At 41.8% G+C, this 20,927-nt stretch overlaps 1 protein-coding gene across 4 annotated transcripts in view; it reads left to right on the plus strand.

Moving 5' to 3' along the window:
- SIK3 (SIK family kinase 3) overlaps positions 1 to 20,927 on the plus strand; it is a 281,667-nt gene that overhangs the window by 115,854 nt on the left and 144,886 nt on the right. For all 4 annotated transcript variants that reach the window (XM_040327664.1, XM_040327667.1, XM_040327665.1 and 1 more), the window contains exon 4: positions 20,192 to 20,353. In XM_040327664.1, coding sequence (XP_040183598.1) covers positions 20,192 to 20,353 — 162 coding nt within the window. The remainder of the gene's footprint in view (positions 1 to 20,191; positions 20,354 to 20,927) is intronic.

A 20,927-nucleotide genomic window follows, 5' to 3' on the forward strand; every position in this document is an offset into this window, starting at 1 on the left:
TTAAGCCACTGACCCGCCCTTCCCCCCCAGCAACCTCAAACAGGAAATGCCCCTCCCGACAGGGGGAGGGGGGGGGATTTTGGGAGGAAGGGACCTCTCTGTTCCAGCAAACTGCAGCCTGCAGCCTGGAACCATGAGGAGGCCAGCGTTTTGCCTGCTTGCAGGCTCTGAGGAGGAAGACTGAATGGAGCATCGCCTGGAGGCCTGCAGGTAAGCAAAGCTCTCTGACACACACATATATTTTTATATAACACAGGCCCCACTCAATGCTTTTCCAACACTACAAGGGAGGTCACATCTTATGGGGAATAATACATAGAGAGCCATCCTATCTTTATGATATGTGACTAGTTTGCCAGATGCAGTGCATAACTTTAGGCATGTCCCCTGTGACCCCCCAGAAAAAAACCTGCTAAGAACCAAGTTCCGCAAGTTTTCCCCTCACTTACCTGCTCCATGCCGCAGGACTTTGCCAAGCAAGAGGCCCAATCTTCCCCCATCTCCGTGGGGATGTCTAGACCTTCAGGCCCTGGGTTCCTATGAAGGATCCACTGTCCTGGGCCCATATAGCACCCTGGCAACAGAAAACTTTAGGTACGCAAAGGTTTCTAAGTTCTGGGCCCAGGGTCCAGCTCTCTAAAAAGAAAAGCATTATGGGCTATACCCCAAGGGTTTGGGGTCCGGTTACTGACCACTTTAGCGCTGAGGCTTTTTTGGACAGAACCGGTAGCTCACCTAATCCCAAGGATGCGGAGGCAAGCTAAACCATGACTAACACCTAAGACACTGGCGTAAAAACTGAGGTACTCCTCCTATGGGAGGGGGTTATATAGGGAGGGGCATTTCCTGTTTGAGATTGCCAGTGTCTACACCTGAAGGTACTCCATATAACCCATATAGTAATGAATGCCGCTCTGTGTCCCGTGATGTACGATAAAGAAATCCGAGCAGCTGATGAGCCATGCTACTGCCTAGACTATGTAGTAGAACACAAACACCGTTATTGTCAGTCTAGAAAGGGTTAAATTAGCCTTGTGACTGGTAATGAGATAGGGCCCTTCATGCATGCAGCAGCCTGACACGGTAAACAGGATGTATGGTGTGTGGGAGTCATAACATCGTTTTAACCCATTCACTGCTGGCAGGGGGCTATGGAGAGTTGAACAGGAATTTACATAAAAGGGAAAATGAATCCAATTCACTGTTCCAGTACAGTGTGTAACGTTATATCAAAGTTGTCTTATCACTTAGTTACATAGAATAGCAGTCATGGAATTTCAGCATCGGTATTGCAGGGGATTAACGATAAAAAGGGATTAGGAAGGAAACATTCAACTACTACCAGAGTGGCCTAATTTGTGAAGGTCTTAGGGGATCCCAGTGCCCCCATTTACTTGGCTGAACATCGTGTTCTGAACCCTCCTTGTTAAATCATCTCTTTGCCTCTCTTGCACCCGCCTCCTGGCTATCCAAATATTCCCACTGCAGAGAAAAACTTTGGTTTTCTTGCATTCCTCCAGCAACCACCCCTATAAATAGGGCCGATGCTCCTCCATTCAGTGTTTTTTTACTTTTTTTTTACAGCAATGCAGGATGAATGCCGGCCACACAGTTGGGTTAATAAAAGTTGCAATAAATTGGATCATTTTTAGGTCATAATGTTGGAGTGTAAAGTAACAGTCATCTGCAGTTTGCTCTCTGCCAGACTAGTAGCAAGTGTTAAATGTTGGGTGTGCACATAACGGACAATATGCCTAAAAGTTTCATATCGTTTCTTGAAAACCTTTATTCCAGATACCAGAGAATGAAAATGTTGGCAAAATACCAGCTTCCCCTATTATGAAACCATGGAGGAAACGTGTGCTATGATTAGTTTTTAGTAACTGGTAAAGACACTTTTACATGACTGAATTTGTAATACTGGTCCCACCAGATGGAAACCACTTTGAAGCTACTTCTCATTCCCTCCTATAACATCACATCACCGTGTTCTGCTGTAGGAACATAGAAGCAGATCATGCACAGTGGTTTGCATATGTTACCATTGGTTGCAGTGAACGTTTTTCTATGAAGTGGGGTCAGCAACCCATTATGATCTACCCGTTGATCATGGGCAGGTGACAGGGAGGTTGCATCCCTTGTTTGCTGACCCTAGAATTTAGAGAGGAGGGACAGCATTTGGTGGAACTGATCGGCTATATTTTTCTTGTTACTGTGACTGAAAGCCAACTTCTCCTTCTCTCCCTCCTGCCGGCATTCAGCTGCTGTAGGGAGAAAATTACAGCCAATTTGTTCCAATAAACGCCACCCCTTCATCTCCAGGTTCCTCTTTTTTTTTCTGTTGCCCTGCTCCCCTGTGTGCTCCCTTAGCCCATCCCGAACAGTGCCCAATCCTCACAGTGCTGCAGGCTCCCTTAATTTCCTCTCTCGCTGGCTGCTGCGGGTATGTATCAAGACAGAGAGCGGGAGAAGGGGCTGGTATTGGCCCTTTCTTAAATGAACAGCCATTTGTCATCGGTACGTATCACTAACTGTGTTAATTTACAACTGAAGCATAGTAAACTGTTAGTGGTGGCCCGAAATTTCGGCCTCCGAAAATTATCGTCTGAAAGAAAAAAACAGCAGATAATGGAGCTCCGAAAAGGGGGCGGTCTGCTCCGGGTGCCGCCCATTGCGGGGGTGTCATCCTGGCACATCGCCATCTGACGGGCACTGAGAAAAAATATGAATCGCGCTACCTCTAAATCATGTGAAACAAATGTTTGAATCACAAAATACACAAAACTATGTGATATATGATGGTATAAATCATAAGCTTTGTGATAGATGATGGTATAAATTGATCACCAATATACCAAAAAAAACGAGAGGTTGGTAGCCACTAGAGGGCACTATAAAGCACTCTTAAGCCCCTCAATAGCAGTGAAACAGTGATGATAATAATGAACATCAAAAAGGATATTAAATCATATCATTTAATCAATGAATATTAACCAAATAAAAATATATAAATATATAAAGTAAAAATTGTAGCAATAAAGTCCATAAATGTTTAACACGTGAAATGCCAAACACCCGTGCTCTGTGCCAAGTTCCAAAATCAGTTAAAAACGTGTCCAAAGAAAAGTGATGTATCCTCCACCAAACTATAGATTGGCTCCTTACCAGAACGCCATGATCCCTTATGACAGGGGATCATGAACAGCATATATTAGGTTGTCACTCCCGGTCTTGCAGTTCAGACAGATACAATCCTTAACATTGGGGTCTCATCCACAAGTAATTAAACTTCATCAATGCCCACCATGTAAAAAACAATAACCGCTCCACGCATTAAATGAGTAAAAAAAAAATATTAAAAGTTGTATTGCACTTGCAAACATGCAGTAAAATAATGCCTTGAATCTGATGTGCCGGCCAGTACACAAATTCCCAGACACCCGTCCACTGGGGTAACGTTTGGAGCTCTTGGGTGACGACAGCGCGCCGCCCTGCCCTATGTCCGTTTCGTAAAATATTTCTTCTTCCAGGGGCCCCTGGAAGAAGTAATATTTTTGCTTCTGGAAGAAGTAATATTTTAGACCCCTGGAAGAAGTAATATTTTACTAAACGGACGTAGGGCGGAGTGGCGCGCTGTCGTCACCCAAGAGCTCCAAACGTCCCCCCAGTGGACGGGTGTCTGGGAATTTGTGTACTGGCCGGCACATGGGATTCAAGGCATTTTTTTACTGCATGTTTGTAAGTGCAATACAACTTTTAATAAATCTTTTTTTACTCATTTAATGCGCTATGTGGAGCTGTTATTGTTTTTTACATGGTGGGCATTGATGTTGGTGAAGTTTAATCACTTGTGGTTAAGACCCCAATGTTAAGGATCGTATCTGTCTCAACTGCAAGACTGGGAGTGACGACCTAATATATGCTGTTCATGATCCCCTGTCATAAGGGATCATGGCGTTCTGGTAAGGAGCCAATCTATAGTTGGCACAGAGCACGGGTGTTTGGCATTTCACATGTTAAACATTTATCGACTTTATTGCTACAATTTTTACTTTATTTATATATTTTTATTTAATATTCATTGATTTAATGATATGATTTAATATCCTTTTTGATGTTCATTATTAATATCACTGTTTCACTGCTATTGAGGGGCTTGAGAGTGCTTTATAGTGCCCTCTAGTGGCTACCAACCTCTCTTGTTTTTTTGGTATATTAGTGATCTATATATATCACATAGCTTATGATTTATACCATCATATACTACACAGTTTTGTGTATTTTGTGATTCAAACATTTGTTTCACACGGTTTAAAGGTAGCGCGATTTATATTTTTTCTCACTGTTTGTTTTTTGTATCTATTGTTTACATGGTAATCGCAGCTCTCGGATTGAATAGACTGTGATTTTATTGCAGCTTTTCTTTCTGTCTTTCTTGTTTGTTCAGTATCTAGCACAGTTTCTTTCCAATTTTCCACCTCTGACCGGCGCTGGCCGGCGGCATCTGACTGTGCACTTGGTACAAGAGATGGTTGCAGACTGCATTTTTCTTGACCTTTTTTGCACTAAAGGTGCCAATAATGGGCAACGATAAATTCATATTTAAAATGATATTAATTAAAAAGTAAAATATTATACAGTTGTGTATATATAAAATGTTGGCAAAGTGCATCCTGCATTTTTGGTTTCGGCTCAAAAAATTCCATTTGGTGCACCCCTATATACTGTGATTATTATGCTTCAGTTTGAATAGGAAGCTGTTCAGCACAGAGCACTTCCCATTCATTCACAGTCTAGTAAAGCTGAGGCTGCAGCGAAAGGGACTGGGGAATCTCAAAAGTGATACATCAGGGGTCTGTTTTCACAATAATATTGCGAAAAATAATAAAAAGTAAAACGTAGACGCCGTCCACTGCCCTACTGACACAACCTCTGCTGTACTGACTGATGCCATTCTCTGCCCTACTGACACTGTCCACACACAGTCTTCTGCTCTACTGACACCAACCTCTGCTCTACTGACACTGTCCACACACCGTCCACTGCCTTACTGACTGACACTGTCCTCTGCTAGGGTAGGTTAAAGCCAGCGGGCCATTCAGAGAGCGCAGCACGCTTCACGCATGTGCAGTAGGGAAGCGGCTGTCAAAGTCAAAGCCAAGAAACATAATTTTTCTATGGCGATTAACAGCGCCCTAAACCGTCCCCGTGAACTCTTCAAGATGGTCACCCAGATAATGAATCCAGGATGTCTTGAAGTCCCCAACTCAGACACCCAAGAGTTCTGTAATGAACTATCGGATTTCTTCATCAACAAAATTGAAAGAATCCGGGAAAGCATCTTGCAAAACAATACCCCCCCTCAACCCCACCGTCAATCAACCACAAAACACCCACAGAAACGCTCTACAATCAACAAAGTTCACTCTGGAACCAATCTCCATCGATACCACAAAAAATATCATTGGTGCTTTGCGGAACAGCACATCGCCCAATGATATCATCCCCACCAAACTGCTGAAGGAATGTGCCGACATCCTGGCACCACCCATCACACAGCTTATAAACCAGTCATTTAAGGAAGGCACAGTGCCATCCCTGTTGAAAGAGGGCACAATCCAGCCCATCTTGAAAAAACCTAACCTGGATCCCAAGGACCCAACTCACCGCCGTCCCATAACAGGCCTAAATGTTCTCTCCAAGATAATGGAGAAAGTAGTGGTACAACAGCTGCAACAGCATCTAGATACCCACAATCTACTGGATCCATTACAATCAGGCTTCCGTCCCGGACACGGGACAGAAACGGCCTTACTCAAAATATGGGACGATGCCCTTGAGGCCGCAGACGAAGGAGAATCTTGTCTCCTGGTTCTGCTGGACCTAAGCGCAGCCTTTGACACGGTAGACCACAAACTGTTACTGATGCGACTAGCCAAGGTAGCAGAAGTCGCAGAAGGTGATTTACCATGGTTTTCTTCCTTTCTTGAAAACCGATCACAAACAGTTAAATTGGGTTCTTTCACGTCGGAAAAGCGCACGGTGTTATGTGGAGTCCCCCAAGGATCCCCCCTGTCACCGGTGCTTTTCAACATCTATCTTCGCCCTCTCTTTGATATTATCAGTAGCCAAGAACTACTCTATCACTCTTATGCAGACGATACGCAACTGTATTTTCGCATCTGCAACAAAAAGGATCATCATCCCAGTTTAGAGAAATGTCTCTCTTTGATAGAAAACTGGATGACAAAGAGTTATCTTAAACTCAACAGTTCAAAAACAGAACTCCTTATGTTTCACGCCAGCTGAAAGAGTCAACTGGCAACAACCTGGACACCCCCGCCCATTCTGGGCCAAATCATCACCCCTAGCTCCAAAGTCAAAAGTCTCGGGGTCATCTTCGACACCTTCATGACAATGGACGCACAAATAGGGTCAGTAGTCAGCGGAGCGCACCATCTGTTGCGCCTACTACGCAGACTTATTCCATTTATCCCCAAAGAAGACGTAGCAGTCGTGGTGGGAACAATCGTGAATTCCAGACTGGACTATGCTAACGCCCTGTACCTCGGACTCCCAAAGTACCAAATCTCCCGTCTGCAAGTCGTTCAGAATACGGCCGCCAGACTGGTGACTGGGAAAAAAAAATGGGAATCAATCTCACCTTCGTTGAGAACCCTTCACTGGCTGCCAGTAAAGGACAGAATTGCATTTAAAGCACTCTGCCTGACACATAAGTGCATCCATGGGAAGGCTCCGCAATATCTTTGCGACAAGATAGAACCTCACAATTCGAATCGCGTTCTGCGTTCCACCGACCAAAATCTGGTCAGGGTACCAAAAACCAAATACAAGTCCAAAGGAGAAAGAAGGTTTGCTTTTCAGGGTCCTAGACTATGGAACGCTTTACCAACCAGCATTCGGTTGGAGGAAAACCACCTGACTTTCAGAAGACAGATCAAAACTCTGCTCTTTTGATGTCATGAGACACGAACAACTAGCGCCCAGAAGCGATTCAGTTCGCATGCGCCGCGCTTTATACGTTTTTCATTCATTCATTCATTCAAGCTGCAAGGCTTCACTACCGGATTCCCTTAGAAGCAATGGCAGCGGCAGCAGCCACCACCGTGAGCCGATGTAAAAATGGTCTGGGGTGCTGACATCGCGGGCTTCCTGGACACGTAGGTGTCCTAATATTAAGAGTGCAAATACTGTAGCTGTGTAGATTAACTGTTTTATATTTTTCATATGAATTCTCAATATAAATTTTGTATAATTTTGGCCTCTAGATTGCTTTTACAAGCAGTGGGGGGAGGGGGGCCACCTCAGCCACCTTTAATGGGTTTTTGGGCTCTCCTGTCCTGCCGGCGGTTCCCACAGCTCACCATGGAGCTGATCTGAGACCAGAACGGCTCAAATAATCTCTGGCCTAGGAGACCGGAAGCTATGAGCATGTCATCACTTTTTCGCTGGATATAAACAACGCCATTTTTAAATTGGGAAAGCATCTAATGACACCGATCTTGGTGTGGTCAGATGCTTTAAGGGCAGAGGAGAGATTTCGAGTCCAATAGACCCCGGGTTTTTATTTATTTTTTTAAAGAGGAAAAAAAGAAAACGAAAATGTATAATTCCTTGGGGTGTACACTTTCTGAAAAGGGGTCATTTGGGGAGGGGGTTGTGCTATCTTGGCATTTCAGGGCCTTCAAAACTGTGTAAAAGCTGTGTAAATTCCAGTATCTCCCAATTAGCCATTTTCCTCCCCGGTGTCATGTAAGTCGTTGGTGTTACAAGGTCTGGTGGTGTTAAATTTGGTGTTATCGCATTCACTCTCCCATACTGGTCACTGGAAATTCCTTTATATATATATATATATATATATATATATATATATATATATATATATATATATATATATATATATATATATATATATATATATATATATATATATATATATATATATTAATATATATATATATAATATATATATATATAATATATATATATATATAATATATATATATAATATATATATAATATATATATATAATATATTTATTTATTTATTTACATTGTAAGCACCCTATTAGTTTTTATATGGCTTGTCTCTGCCCTAAGGTCATTCATTCAGTGTAGCGCTCCAATACAGGAGGTGTGCTACTGGCCAGATCACCAGGTGAAAACGCTGATTACCCACACAGAGGTGCAGCCTGGGGACTGTAGAAGTACTATTGAAAAATTAAGTGGATCGATCGTGTTAGATACAAGGAGTGAATTGTCTGAGTTTATCCTCATCTTTAAGGTGAGCAGGCATTAGCTGGTGGAGGTGTGCACTGGATATTGGTTCTTTTGAGGACAAACACACACAGCAGTGACTTCTTTGGAAGCATAGACACAGATGAACTGTTTTTTTTTTTTCAATAATAGTTTTCTATTGCCCTTTTTTTATATTTTTCATATGAATTGGTCAATATCATTTTTGTATAAACATTGGTCAGTAAGACGCAGTGCTGCACTTTTTAGAATATATAATAATTATTTTAGTGTGGTGTATCACTGTAAGTGTGCAGCTGCTGTGCAGTTTCACATATATTGGTAATTTTACACATTCATCCTGGTATAGGGGATAAGTTTTATACATTTTTGGCGCTGATTGTTTTTTCACAATCTACATAAAGATGGCCTAGGCTATAAAAAGATTGCTAAGACCCTGAAACTGAGCTGCAGAACGGTGGTCAAGACCATACAGCGGTTTAACTGGACAGGTTCCACTCAGAACAGGCCTCGCCATGGTTGACCAAAGGAGTTTAGTGCGCATGCTCAGCATCCTATTCAGAGATTGTCTTTGGAAAATAGACGTATGAGTGCTGCCAGCATTGCTGCAGAGGTTGAAGTGGTCAGTCTGTCAGGGCTAAGACCATATGCCGCACACTACATCAAATTGGTCTGCATGGCTGTCATCCCAGAAGGAAGCCTCTTCTAAAGATGATGCACAAAACCTGCAAACAGTTTGCTGAAGACAAGACGACTAAGGACATGGATTACTGGAACAATTTCTTGTGGTCTGATTAGACCAAGATAAACTTATTTGGTTCAGATGGTGTTAAATGTGTGTGGCAGCAACCAGGTGAGGAGTAAAAGACAAATGTGTCTTGTCTACAGTCAAGCATGGTGGTGGGAGTGTCATGGGCTGGGGTTGCATGAGGGAGCTACAGTCCATTGAGGGAACCAAAAATGCCAACATGTACGGTAACATACTGAGGCAGAGCATGATCCCCTCCCTTTGGAGAGGCCGCAGGGCCAACATAACGACACCAAACACACCTCCAAGATGACCACTGCCTTGCTAAAGAAGCTGAGGGTATAGGTAATGGACTGACCATGCATGTCTCCAGACCTAAATCATATTGAGCATCTGTGGGGCATCCTTAACTACTAGCCGACCGCGCACCGTCATTATACGGCGGCAGGTCGGCTCTCCTGGGCGAGAGCCCGTAGCTATACGTCCGCTCTTCCAGCGGCCACTAGGGCGCGTGCGCGCCGCCGGAGGCGCGCACACGCTCGCCCCCGACTCCCGTGCGTCTGCCCGGCGGGCTCGATCGCTGCCGGGCACCCGCGATTGCTTGTTACAGAGCGGGGACCGGGAGCTGTGTGTGTAAACACACAGCTCTCGGTCCTGTCAGCAGGGGAAATGCTGATCTTCTGTTCATACAATGTATGAACAGAGGATCAGTGTTTCCCCTATTGAGGCCACCCCCCCCCCCCCCACAGTAAGATAACACACAGGGACACACTTAACCCCTTCCCTGCCCCCCAGTGTTAACCCCTTCACTGCCAGTGGCATTTTTATAGTAATCCAATGCATTTTTATAGCACTGATCGCTATAAAAATGCCAATGGTCCCAAAAATGTGTCAAAAGTGTCCGAAGTGTCCGCCATAATGTCGCAGTACCGAAAAAAAATCGCTGATCGCCGCCATTACTAGTAAAAAAAAATATATTAATAAAAATGCCATAAAAATACCCCCTATTTTGTAAACGCTATAACTTTTGAGCAAACCAATCAATAAACGCTTATTGCGATTTTTTTTTTTTTTTTTTACGAAAAATATGTAGAATACGTATCAGCCTAAACTGAGGAAAAAAAAAGTTTTTTTATATATTTTTGGGGGATATTTATTACAGCAAAAAGTAAAAAAATATTCATTTTTTTCAAAATTGTCGCTCTATTTTTGTTTATAGCGCAAAAAATAAAAACCGCAGAGGTGATCAAATACCACCAAAAGAAAGCTCTATTTGTGGGAAAAAAAGGACGCCAATTTTGTTTGGGAGCCACTTCGCACGACCATGCAATTGTCAGTTAAAGCGGCGCAGTCCTGAATCGCAAAAAGTGCTCTGGTCTTTGGGCAGCAATATGGTCCGGGGGTTAAGTGGTTAAACGGAAGGTGGAGGAGCGCAAGGTCTCTAACATCCACCAGCTCCTTGATTTGGTCATGGAGGCGTAAAAGAGGACACCAGTGGCAACCTGTGAAGCTCTGGGGAAATCCATGCTCAAGAGGGTTAAGGCATTGCTGGAAAATATTGGTGGCCACACAAAATATTCACACTTTAGGCCCAATTTGGACATTTTCACTTTGTACTCACTTTTGTTGCCAGTGGTTTAGACATTAATGGCTGTGTGTTTGTTATATTTAGGGGACAGCAAATTTACACTGTTATACAAGCTGTACACTCACTACTTTACATTGTAGCAAAGTGTAATTTCTTCAGTGATGTCACATAAAAATATATAATAAAATAATTACAAAAATGTGAACCAATCAATATATGCTTATTGGGATTTTTTTTTTACCAAAGACATGTAGCTGAATACATATTGGCTTAAATGTATGACAAAATTAGCTTTTATTGGATATTTTTTATAACCAAAGGTTTTTTTTTTCATTTATATTGCAAAAAATTGAGTGGTGATCAAATATCGCCAAATGAAAGCTCTATTTGTGTGAAAAGGACATACATTTTGTTTGGGTACAGCATTCCATGACGGTTGCATTACCAGTTAAAATTACACAGTGCCAAATGGCGAAAAATGCTCTAGTCAGGAAGGGGGTAAAAGTGGCTTATCTGGTGATTTGGAAAGTGTAGTAAGGTTTTTTTTTTTTAGTTATTACTACAGTGAGTGTAAAAAAGTATTTGAATCCCGCTGATTTTGTACAATTGCCCACTGTCAATGGAATGATCAGGCTATCATTTTAGTAGGTTTATTTTCTCAGTAAGAGACAGAATAACAAAAATATCAAAAAAAATGCATTTAAAAAAAAAAGTTCTAAATTGATTTGCATTTTAAAGAGTAAAATAATCAAGGCATTTGCTGGTGGAGGCAAGATCAGCAAGATGTCTGTCTCCCAGATGTCTTCTATACGGGTAATGAGCGGAGATTAGGAGCACTCTCTTAAAGCGTGTGCTCCTAATCTCAGTTTGTTACCTGTATAAAAGACACCTGTCCACAGAAGCAAATCGGATTCCAATCTCTCCACCATGGCCAAGACTAAAGAGCTGTCCAAGGATGTCAGGAACAAGATTGTAGTCCTACACAAGGCTGGAATGGGCTACAAGATCATCGCCAAGCAGCTTGGTGAGAGGGTGACAACAGTTGGTACGATTTTTCACAAATGGAAGAAACACTAAATAACTGTCAATCTCTCTCAGTCTGGGGCTCCATGCAAGATCTCACCTTGTGGAGTTGAAATGATCATAAGAACAGTGAGGAATCGGCCCAGAACTACACAGGAGAATCTTGTCAATCTCAGGGCAGCTGGGACCATAGTCAGCAAGACAACAATTGGTAACACACTATGCCGCAAAGGACTGAAATCCTGCAGTGCCTGCAACGTCCACCAAGCTCAAAACACATGTACAGACCCGTCTTAAGTTTGCTAATGAATATCTGAATGATTTGGAGGATAACTGGGTGAAAGTGTTGTGGTCAGATGAGACCAAAATCAAGGTCTTTGGCATCAACTCAAATCGCCGTGTTTGGAGGAGGAATGCTGCCTATGACACCAAGAACACCATCCCCACCGTCAAACCTGGAGGTTGGAACATTATGCTTTCTGGGGTGTACTCCTGTTAAGGGGACATGACAACTTCACCACATCAAAGTGATAATGGACAGGGCCATGTACTGTCAAATCTTGGGTGAGAACCTCTTTCCCTCAGCCAGGGCATTGTAAAAAAATGGGGGGTGGATAGGTATTCCAGCATGACAATGACACAAAGCACATTGCCAAAGCAACTAAGAGGTGGCTCAAGAAGCACATTAATGTCCTGGGGTGGCCTTGCCAGGCTCCAGACCTTCATCTCATAGAAAATATGTGGAAAAGGCTGAAGGTTCAAGTTACCAAAACGTCGTCCTCAAAACCTCAATGACCTGGATCGGACCTGCAATGAGGAGTGGGACAAAATCCCTCCTGAGATGTGGCCAACTACAAGAAACGGCTGACCTCTGTGATTGCCAGCAAGGGTTTTGCCACCAAGTACGAAGTCATGTTTTGTGAAGAGGTCAAATATTTATTTCACTCATTAAAATGTAAATCCATTTATAACTTTTTTAAATGTTTTTTAAGGATTTTTTTGCTGTTATTCTGTCTCGTTGTTAAAATAAACCTACCATCAAAATTATAGATTGTAAGTGGGCAAACTTATAAAATCAGCAAGGGATGAAATACTTTTTTCCTTCACTTTACAACTGGAGTTTATATATAAAGATGTTAAAGCGGGAGTTCACCCGAAAAACTATTTTTAACATTAGATTCATGCTCATTTTGTCAAGGGGAATCGGGTGTTTTTTTTAAAATCGAAGCAGTACTTACCGTTTTAGAGAGCGATCTTCTCCGCCGCTTCCGGGTATGGTCTTCGAGACTGGGCGTTCCTATTTGATTGACAGGCTTCTGACAGGCTTCCGACGGTCGCATACATCGCGTCACGAGTAGCCGAAAGAAGTCGAACGTCGTTGCGGCTCTATACGGCGCCTGCGCACCAACGTTCGGCTACTTTCAGAAAATCGTGACGCGCTGTATGTGACCGTCGGAAGCCTGTCAGAAGCCTATCAATCAAATAGGAACGCCCAGTCCCGCAGCTCATACCCGGAAGCGGCGGAGAAGATCGCTCTCTAAAACGGTAAGTACTGCTTCGATTTAAAAAAAAACACCCGATTCCCCTAGACAAAATGAGCATCAAACTAATGTTACAAATTTAGTTTTTGGGTGAACCTCCACTTTAATTCCTCTGTTTTTCATGGCTAAGAATTAGAGCTGCACAATTAATTGTTAAAAAATCGTGATCTCGATTCAACCCCCTTACTATCTCCAATACAGAGATTGCCGATTCTTTCATATAATAAGTGGAGAGATTTATCAGCTGTCAAAAGAAAATGCCAAGTTCTTAACAGGAAACATTGTAACTAATGCTTAGATCAAAGGGATGAACTTCTGTGTGTGTAAAGAGCAAATCAGGCAGTCTGCCAAGTCTGTAACAACATGAAACATTGTAACTAAGGGCCAGATTCACGTAGAATCGCGGCGGCGTAACGTATCCTAGATAAGTTACACCGCCGAAATTTTTCATCGCAAGTGCCTGATTCACCAAGCACTTGCGATGAAAACTACGCCCGCGGCCTCCGGCGCAAGGCGGGCCAATTCAAATGGGCGTGTGCCATATAAATTAGGCGCGCTCCCGCGCCGAACCTACTGTGCATGCTCCATTTCCTAACTCCCGCCGTGCTTTGCGCGCCGTGACATCATTTTTTTTGAACTGCGACGCGCGTAGCGTACTTCCGTATTCCCGGACGGCTTACGCAAACGACGTTAAATTTAGAATTTCGACGTGGGAACGACGGCCATACTTTAGACAGCAATACACTTGCTGACTAAAGTTAGGGCACCAAAAAAAACGACTAACTTTGCGACGGGAAACTTGACTACGGACGACGTAGCAAACGCGAAAAACCGTCGTGGATCGGCCGTAACTCCTAATTTGCATACCCGACGCTGGTTTACGACGCGAACTCCCCCCAGCGGCGGCCGCGGTACTGAATCCTAAGATCCGACTGTGTAAAACAATTACACATGTCGGATCTTAGGGATATCTATGCGTAACTGATTCTATGAATCAGTCGCATAGATAGAAACGCCGTCGTATCTCATTTGTGAATCTGGCCCTAACTTCCTTCTTAGAGCAAACTTCTGTGTGTAAATGCAGAAAGTTTAACCACTTAAAGTCCAAATCTTATTCTGACACTTGTTTTTTAAAGTGGAGTTTCCATCCCAAATTTTTTTTTAATTATTGTGCTCATTAGACATAAAAAATAAAAAATAAATGTTTTTTTTTTTTTACTCATCTGGAAATGCCTGTTGCAATGCGGTCCCACGAAATCTTCTTTGGAATCATCTAGGATTCTGACATCATCTCCCTCTAATGCTCCTGGGAAATGTGTGTCATCATTTCCCAGGATGCAGTGTGCTACCCAATTATCACTCCCCATCCAAGACTTCCAGGAAATAAGTGCTTGTGGGCTTCACAGTGCCCACAAGCAATATGACAACGATGTGGACATAGTTTTATAAACTATCTTTTTTGAATATCTATGCGGATCGGCGGCGGATTGTAAAATAGTAAGTGACCGGATTTATATTGTAAAAACGCATGATGAAAGGACATACATTTAAAAAATGCAAATTGTGGTTGGAACCCCGCTTTAAGTTAAAATCAATATTTTTTTGCTAGAAAATTACTTGGAACCCCCAAGCATTATATATATTTTAGCAGAGACCCTAGGGAATAAAATGACAATTGCTGCAATATTTTATGTCGCACTGTATTTGCCCAGCGGTCTTTCAAATGCAATTTTTTGGGAAAAAATACACTTCAATAAATAAAATAAAATAAAAAAAACAGTAAATTTAGCCCATTTTTTTTGTTTTGTTTTAATGTGAGAGTTGATGTTACGCCACGAGAATCGTGATCTATCTTCTAAGCCAAAAAAATGTGATTCTCATGTTAGCCAGAATCGTGCAGCTCTACTAAGAATTGACGTGATGAATGTACAGTGCCTTGCGAAAGTATTCGGCCCCCCTTCAACTTTGCGACCTTTTGCCACATTTCAGGCTTCAAACATAAAGATATAAAACTGTAATTTTTTTTTGAAGAATCAACAAGTGGGACACAATCATGAAGTGGAACGAAATTTATTGGATATTTCAAACTTTTTTAACAAATAAAAAACTGAAAAATTGGGCGTGCAAAATTATTCAGCCCCCTTACTTTCAGTGCAGCAAACTCTCTCCAGAAGTTCAGTGAGGATCTCTGAATGATCCAATGTTGACCTAAATGACTAATGATGATAAATAGAATCCACCTGTGTGTAATCAAGTCTCTGTATAAATGCACCTGCACTGTGATAGTCTCAGAGGTCCGTTTAAAGCGCAGAGAGCATCATGAAGAACAAGGAACACACCAGGCAGGTCCGAGATACTGTTGTGGAGAAGTTTAAAGCTGGATTTGGATACAAAAATATTTCCTAAGCTTTAAACATCCCAAGGAGCACTGTGCAAGTGATAATATTGAAATGGAAGGAGTATCAGACCACTGCAAATCTACGAAGACCTGGCCGTCCCTCTAAACTTTCAGCTCATACAAGGAGAAGACTGATCAGAGATGCAGCCAAGAGGCCCATGATCACTCTGGATGAACTGCAGAGATCTACAGCTGAGGTGGGAGACTCTGTCCATAGGACAACAATAAGCCGTATACTGCACAAATCTGGCCTTTATGGAAGAGTGGCAAGAAGAAAGCCATTTCTTAAAGATATCCATAAAAAGTGTCATTTAAAGTTTGCCACAAGCCACCTGGGAGACACACCAAACATGTGGAAGAAGGTGCTCTGGTCAGATGAAACCAAAATCAAACTTTTTGGCAACAATGCAAAATGTTATGTTTGGCGTAAAAGCAACACAGCTCATCACCCTGAACACACCATCCCCACTGTCAAACATGGTGGTGGCAGCATCATGGTTTGGGCCTGCTTTTCTTCAGCAGGAACAGGGAAGATGGTTAAAATTGATGGGAAGATGGATGGAGCCAAATACAGGACCATTCTGGAAGAAAACCTGATGGAGTCAGCAAAAGACCTGAGACTGGGACGGAGATTTGTCTTCCAACAAGACAATGATCCAAAACATAAAGCAAAATCTACAATGGAATGGTTCACAAATAAACATATCCAGGTGTTAGAATGGCCAAGTCAAAGTCCAGACCTGAATCCAATCGAGAATCTGTGGAAAGAACTGAAAACTGCTGTTCACAAACGCTCTCCATCCAACCTCACTGAGCTTGAGCTGTTTTGCAAGGAGGAATGGGCAAAACTTTCAGTCTTTTGATGTGCAAAACTGATAGAGACATACCCCAAGCGACTTACAGCTGTAATCGCAGCAAAAGGTGGCGCTACAAAGTATTAACCTAAGGGGGCTGAATAATTTTGCACGCCCAATTTTTCAGTTTTTTATTTGTTAAAGTTTGAAATATCCAATAAATTTCGTTCCACTTCATGATTGTGTCCCACTTGTTGTTGATTCTTCCAAAAAAATTACAGTTTTATATCTTTATGTTTGAAGCCTGAAATGTGGCAAAAGGTCGCAAAGTTCAAGGGGGCCGAATACTTTCGCAAGGCACTGTATATCACTGCAGTCCATAGCATGTTATTGCCATGCCTCAGATTTACAGTATGTGGCATGCTTTGCAGTGAGATCCTGAAGTTGTTTTTAGTTAGCTCACACGTCGCTGGTTGTGTTTGGATGCGGTTATAAGGTTCTTTTGTGTTTATCACTGTCCTACTTTGGGGGGTTAGGGACAGGGACAGTGTGGGATGTTGTGGGGATAGCCTTGGCCTTCCTTGTTTTGAACCATTTTTCTGTTCATGTAATAGTATGGTTGACATCCAGTAACTTAATATGTGTTTTTTGTTGCAATCACAGAGCAGATGGTACCCATTTACGCATTTATGATGTAAAATCTTTTGGAAACGCCCACCAGTATAAACACTGTTCAGCTTCCAGATCTGTCCACTATAACCCAGATGATTATTTTTCTGTAAATTTGTACTCATTAGCAAAGCCTTCTGTTTTGAAGTCTTGAAAATGTGAATGACGGACAGCAATAAAGAAGAATTGACAAACATATTTTCCTCTATATATGTATACCCCAACTTTGAATTTCCTATTTGTTCATGTTTGGTCTGGTAAATATGCCATTGAAATGTCTTGTTTGATTAGTAAAACAAAAAAAAAAAATGTTGCTTGGGTTTGCCAGAAATCTTGTGAAGCGATAATTTCATTTACTCTGTCATTGTTCTCTCAAGGAGTCTATTCAGCTATCTCATTATGGACTACTAAACACCTTCCCAGCTTTGTTGTGGAAATAAGAAAGGAGCCTGTATTTTGTAGTTTACCAAATAGCAACTGGGCAGGGCTGACACCATCCCTTGCTTTTTTTTGTCCATAAAGGCACTGTGTTTAGTTCAAGAAATCGAATGCCAGGAACAATAGCTATTCTGTAATTTCAGACTCTAAATAAATAAGCATGCTTTTCACAGATGTGCTCTATATTTACAACTTTAGTGTTTGTATGGGACCCTTAGTACAGGTTCACATAGGGGCAACCTGACTTACAGCACCACTTTGCAAGGCGACTTCAGCACGACTTGGAGCAAATTACAACGCGACTTGAAGTTGCCTCCAGAACAGGCGACTTTGGCTGTGGCCAATCACAGAATAATCAGCTCTGTGGGAGGGAGGGGTTTGCCTGAGTAAACTATTTTCTCTTCCTGTAAAGTTGCTTCAGTTAAGATGTGATCCGACTTTGGAGGCAACTTCCATTGAAATTTTTGGGTACAAGTTGCCTTGAAGTAGTACAGGAACCTTTTCTGAAGTCGGAGCGACTTCAGTAGTGTACATTAAGACGCCTCTCATTCACGTCAATGGAATGTCTCATGTTGGCGCAAATTGCGGCAACACAAGTCGGATCCCAAGTCGCGGTAGTGTGAACCGGCACTTATATTTTAGGATAGGCTTTCACCGTCTTGATGATAAAATATTTGGTAAACACTGACCTGGTTTAGATCCTTTTTTTGTCAGGTTTTGATTGTTTTCTGTGTCCCTATTGAAGCACATTCATTCCCTTCACTTCCAGTGCTGGGGGCCACAAGGGTAGGGATTCCGAGCTTCTGAGCAGTGCCCTCTTAATCCTCTTGTATTTTATTGTATTGTAACTGTATTGTCTCCCTTTTATATTTTAAAGCGCTGCTTAAACTGTTGGCGCTATATAAATCCTGTATAATAATAATAATCTATTTAGTCCCCGTTCACTGCTATTTCCTTGTCATTATAGCCTTGTCGTTATATCATCTATTGATTTGTATCAATGAAAAGAATCAAATCGGCTTCTGCCTATTTTTCAATAATGAAATATTCACAAGATCATCCTGCTTCTCTAGTGAGAAGGGGAGGACCCCCAAATATAAACTGTAGTACTGTTTATCTTAGTGATCACTGCAATGGTCTCAATCACAAGGCACGGAGCTATTTTGATAGGCTCTGTGCATTTTCTATATCTGCGCTGTCTAATGTTGTATTTGCTCCAGAACACCACAGCATAAAATGTACGGCAGTAGTAAAGTAGTTTCAAAAACACTTCTGTTCATGAATTTATTTATTTTTTTATACCCTTTTCTATGGTGGAAAATATTGAAGTCATTAGCTTCCTGTCTAGCAATTGCTGATTTGTCCCCGGGTTTGCTGGCCACTGGCAGCAATTGGGGTTTTATTAAATAATTAGAACTGCAAACTTTGGTTTGGTTTTGGTGTGGACCTGTCGAGATTTTTTTTTTTTTTTACATGTTTATGAATCCAAAAGAGGAATTTGCAGCAGAGTGGGCAAATTGGCAAGCACATACTGATAAATTGGCAGTTTTTTAGCTTTTGGCATTAATCTATACTTTATTACCATTTTCAGGATTCTAAATGTCTATATTAACATTTCCTTCTACCCACCATGCCCATAAATAGATGTGACCAGCTGATTGATGATACTTAGCTGCCAGGTTTGTGTGCCATGTGTCTGCAAAATACAGGCGTCTGGTCCACATTGCAGTGCTCACCTAATTTGTAACCTTTCACTTAGGCAATGTCTTGGATATGATCACATTTAGGCCTCATGCACAGAAGCCCACCTGTACAGAGAGAATGAGACATTTGTTTGTGTCTGGAGCTGCATGCAGGCAGTTTGTTAGTGAATGCAGACACATTGGCTGTATGGCCGCACTTCCAAGTTTAACAGACTTGCAGGAGTGGGTGCATGGCCCTGAATGCAGCCAGTATGCCTTCATTGCCGTATTGTATGGGCCTAGGTCCCTGTTGTGAATGAGGCCTTAGAGAGCACATAATGTTTTTTTCTGGACTGGATTATCCTTTATAAAATCTAGATAATTTACAATAAGTTTTGTTACTGGAATAAATTTTAACATGCATGGAGACTGCATGCTATGGTGTTGGCTCCAGTACTTTGTGAGCTTGTGAGAAGTGTTGTATGTGTCCTACATGAATCTCCCATACAAAGTCTTCCATTTTCTCAGATTTTCAGCATATCCCTAACACAGCCCTAGATACTTCATAACCCTGCTATAAACTGTATCATTTTAAAGTACTTTTTGATGAGGTTTGCTATATTTTAGCATGGCTTTTATGCATTTTTATGTTTTGATGTGCATTAAAATGTACCAATGAAGTGAAGGTTTATGGTAGACGGGTCCAAACTATTCTGCCAGTATGTCTTTTGGGTGGTGGGCACTGAGGCAGGTGTAAGTAACTTGTACAAGCATAAGGAATAACTTGACCATAATGCTATCAATCTTTGGACAGCAGAGTAATTTGTTACTGGGATACCTACCGTATATCATGCAAGGTCATTGGGTAACTGGATTCAGAACATGCTTTATGTGGATCTAATTTTCGCACAAAAAGCTGTTGTCCAAGTGTGGTAATCAAATGTATGAGCTGGCAGTCTGGGTAATGTCCCCTTCACTTGACTTGTACAAGATTTTATAGGCTCCAGCACTGACTTCTTTTTTCTTCTCACAGATCACCTGGTGGCCCATGGGCGCATGGCCGAGAAAGAAGCGCGCAAGAAGTTTAAGCAAATTATTGCCGCAGTTCATTTTTGTCACTGCAGGAACATTGTGCACCGAGATCTGAAGGCTGAGAATTTGCTGCTTGATGCAAATCTTAACATCAAGATTGCAGGTAAGCAGATAAAAAGGCAAATTCTCCAAATCTGTGTACTCACGAATGTTGGGTGCTTCTTCGTTTGGTAATGTGGCTGCTGTTGCAGTGTATCCTAAGTTTTTGTGATTTGCCATATTTCAGCAGTACAGTCTCCTGAGCCATCACTTGACTGATCATCGATAGTACATACCATTATTAACCACTTGCTTACTGGGCACATAAACCCCCTTCGTTCCCAGGCGAAATTTCAGCTTACGGCACTGCGTCGCTTTAACTGACATTTGCGCGGTCGTGCGACGTGGCTCCCAAACAAAATTGACGTCCTTTTTTCCCCACAAATAGTGCTTTATTTTGGTGGTATTTGATCACCTCTGCGGTTTTTATTTTTTATTTTTTGCGCTATAAACAAAAAAAGAGCAACAATTAAAAAAATATATATATATTTTTTACTTGTTGCTATAATAAATATCCCATTTTTTTTTTTTTTAATTTTTCTCAGTTAAGGCCGATACGTATTTTTCGACGTATTTTTGTAAAAAAAAAAAAAAAAAATCGCAATAAGCGACTGGTTTGCGCAAAAGTTAGAGCGCCC

Source organism: Rana temporaria, chromosome 10, assembly GCF_905171775.1.
Source record: "Rana temporaria chromosome 10, aRanTem1.1, whole genome shotgun sequence".
In the NCBI taxonomy this organism is placed as follows: domain Eukaryota; kingdom Metazoa; phylum Chordata; class Amphibia; order Anura; family Ranidae; genus Rana; species Rana temporaria.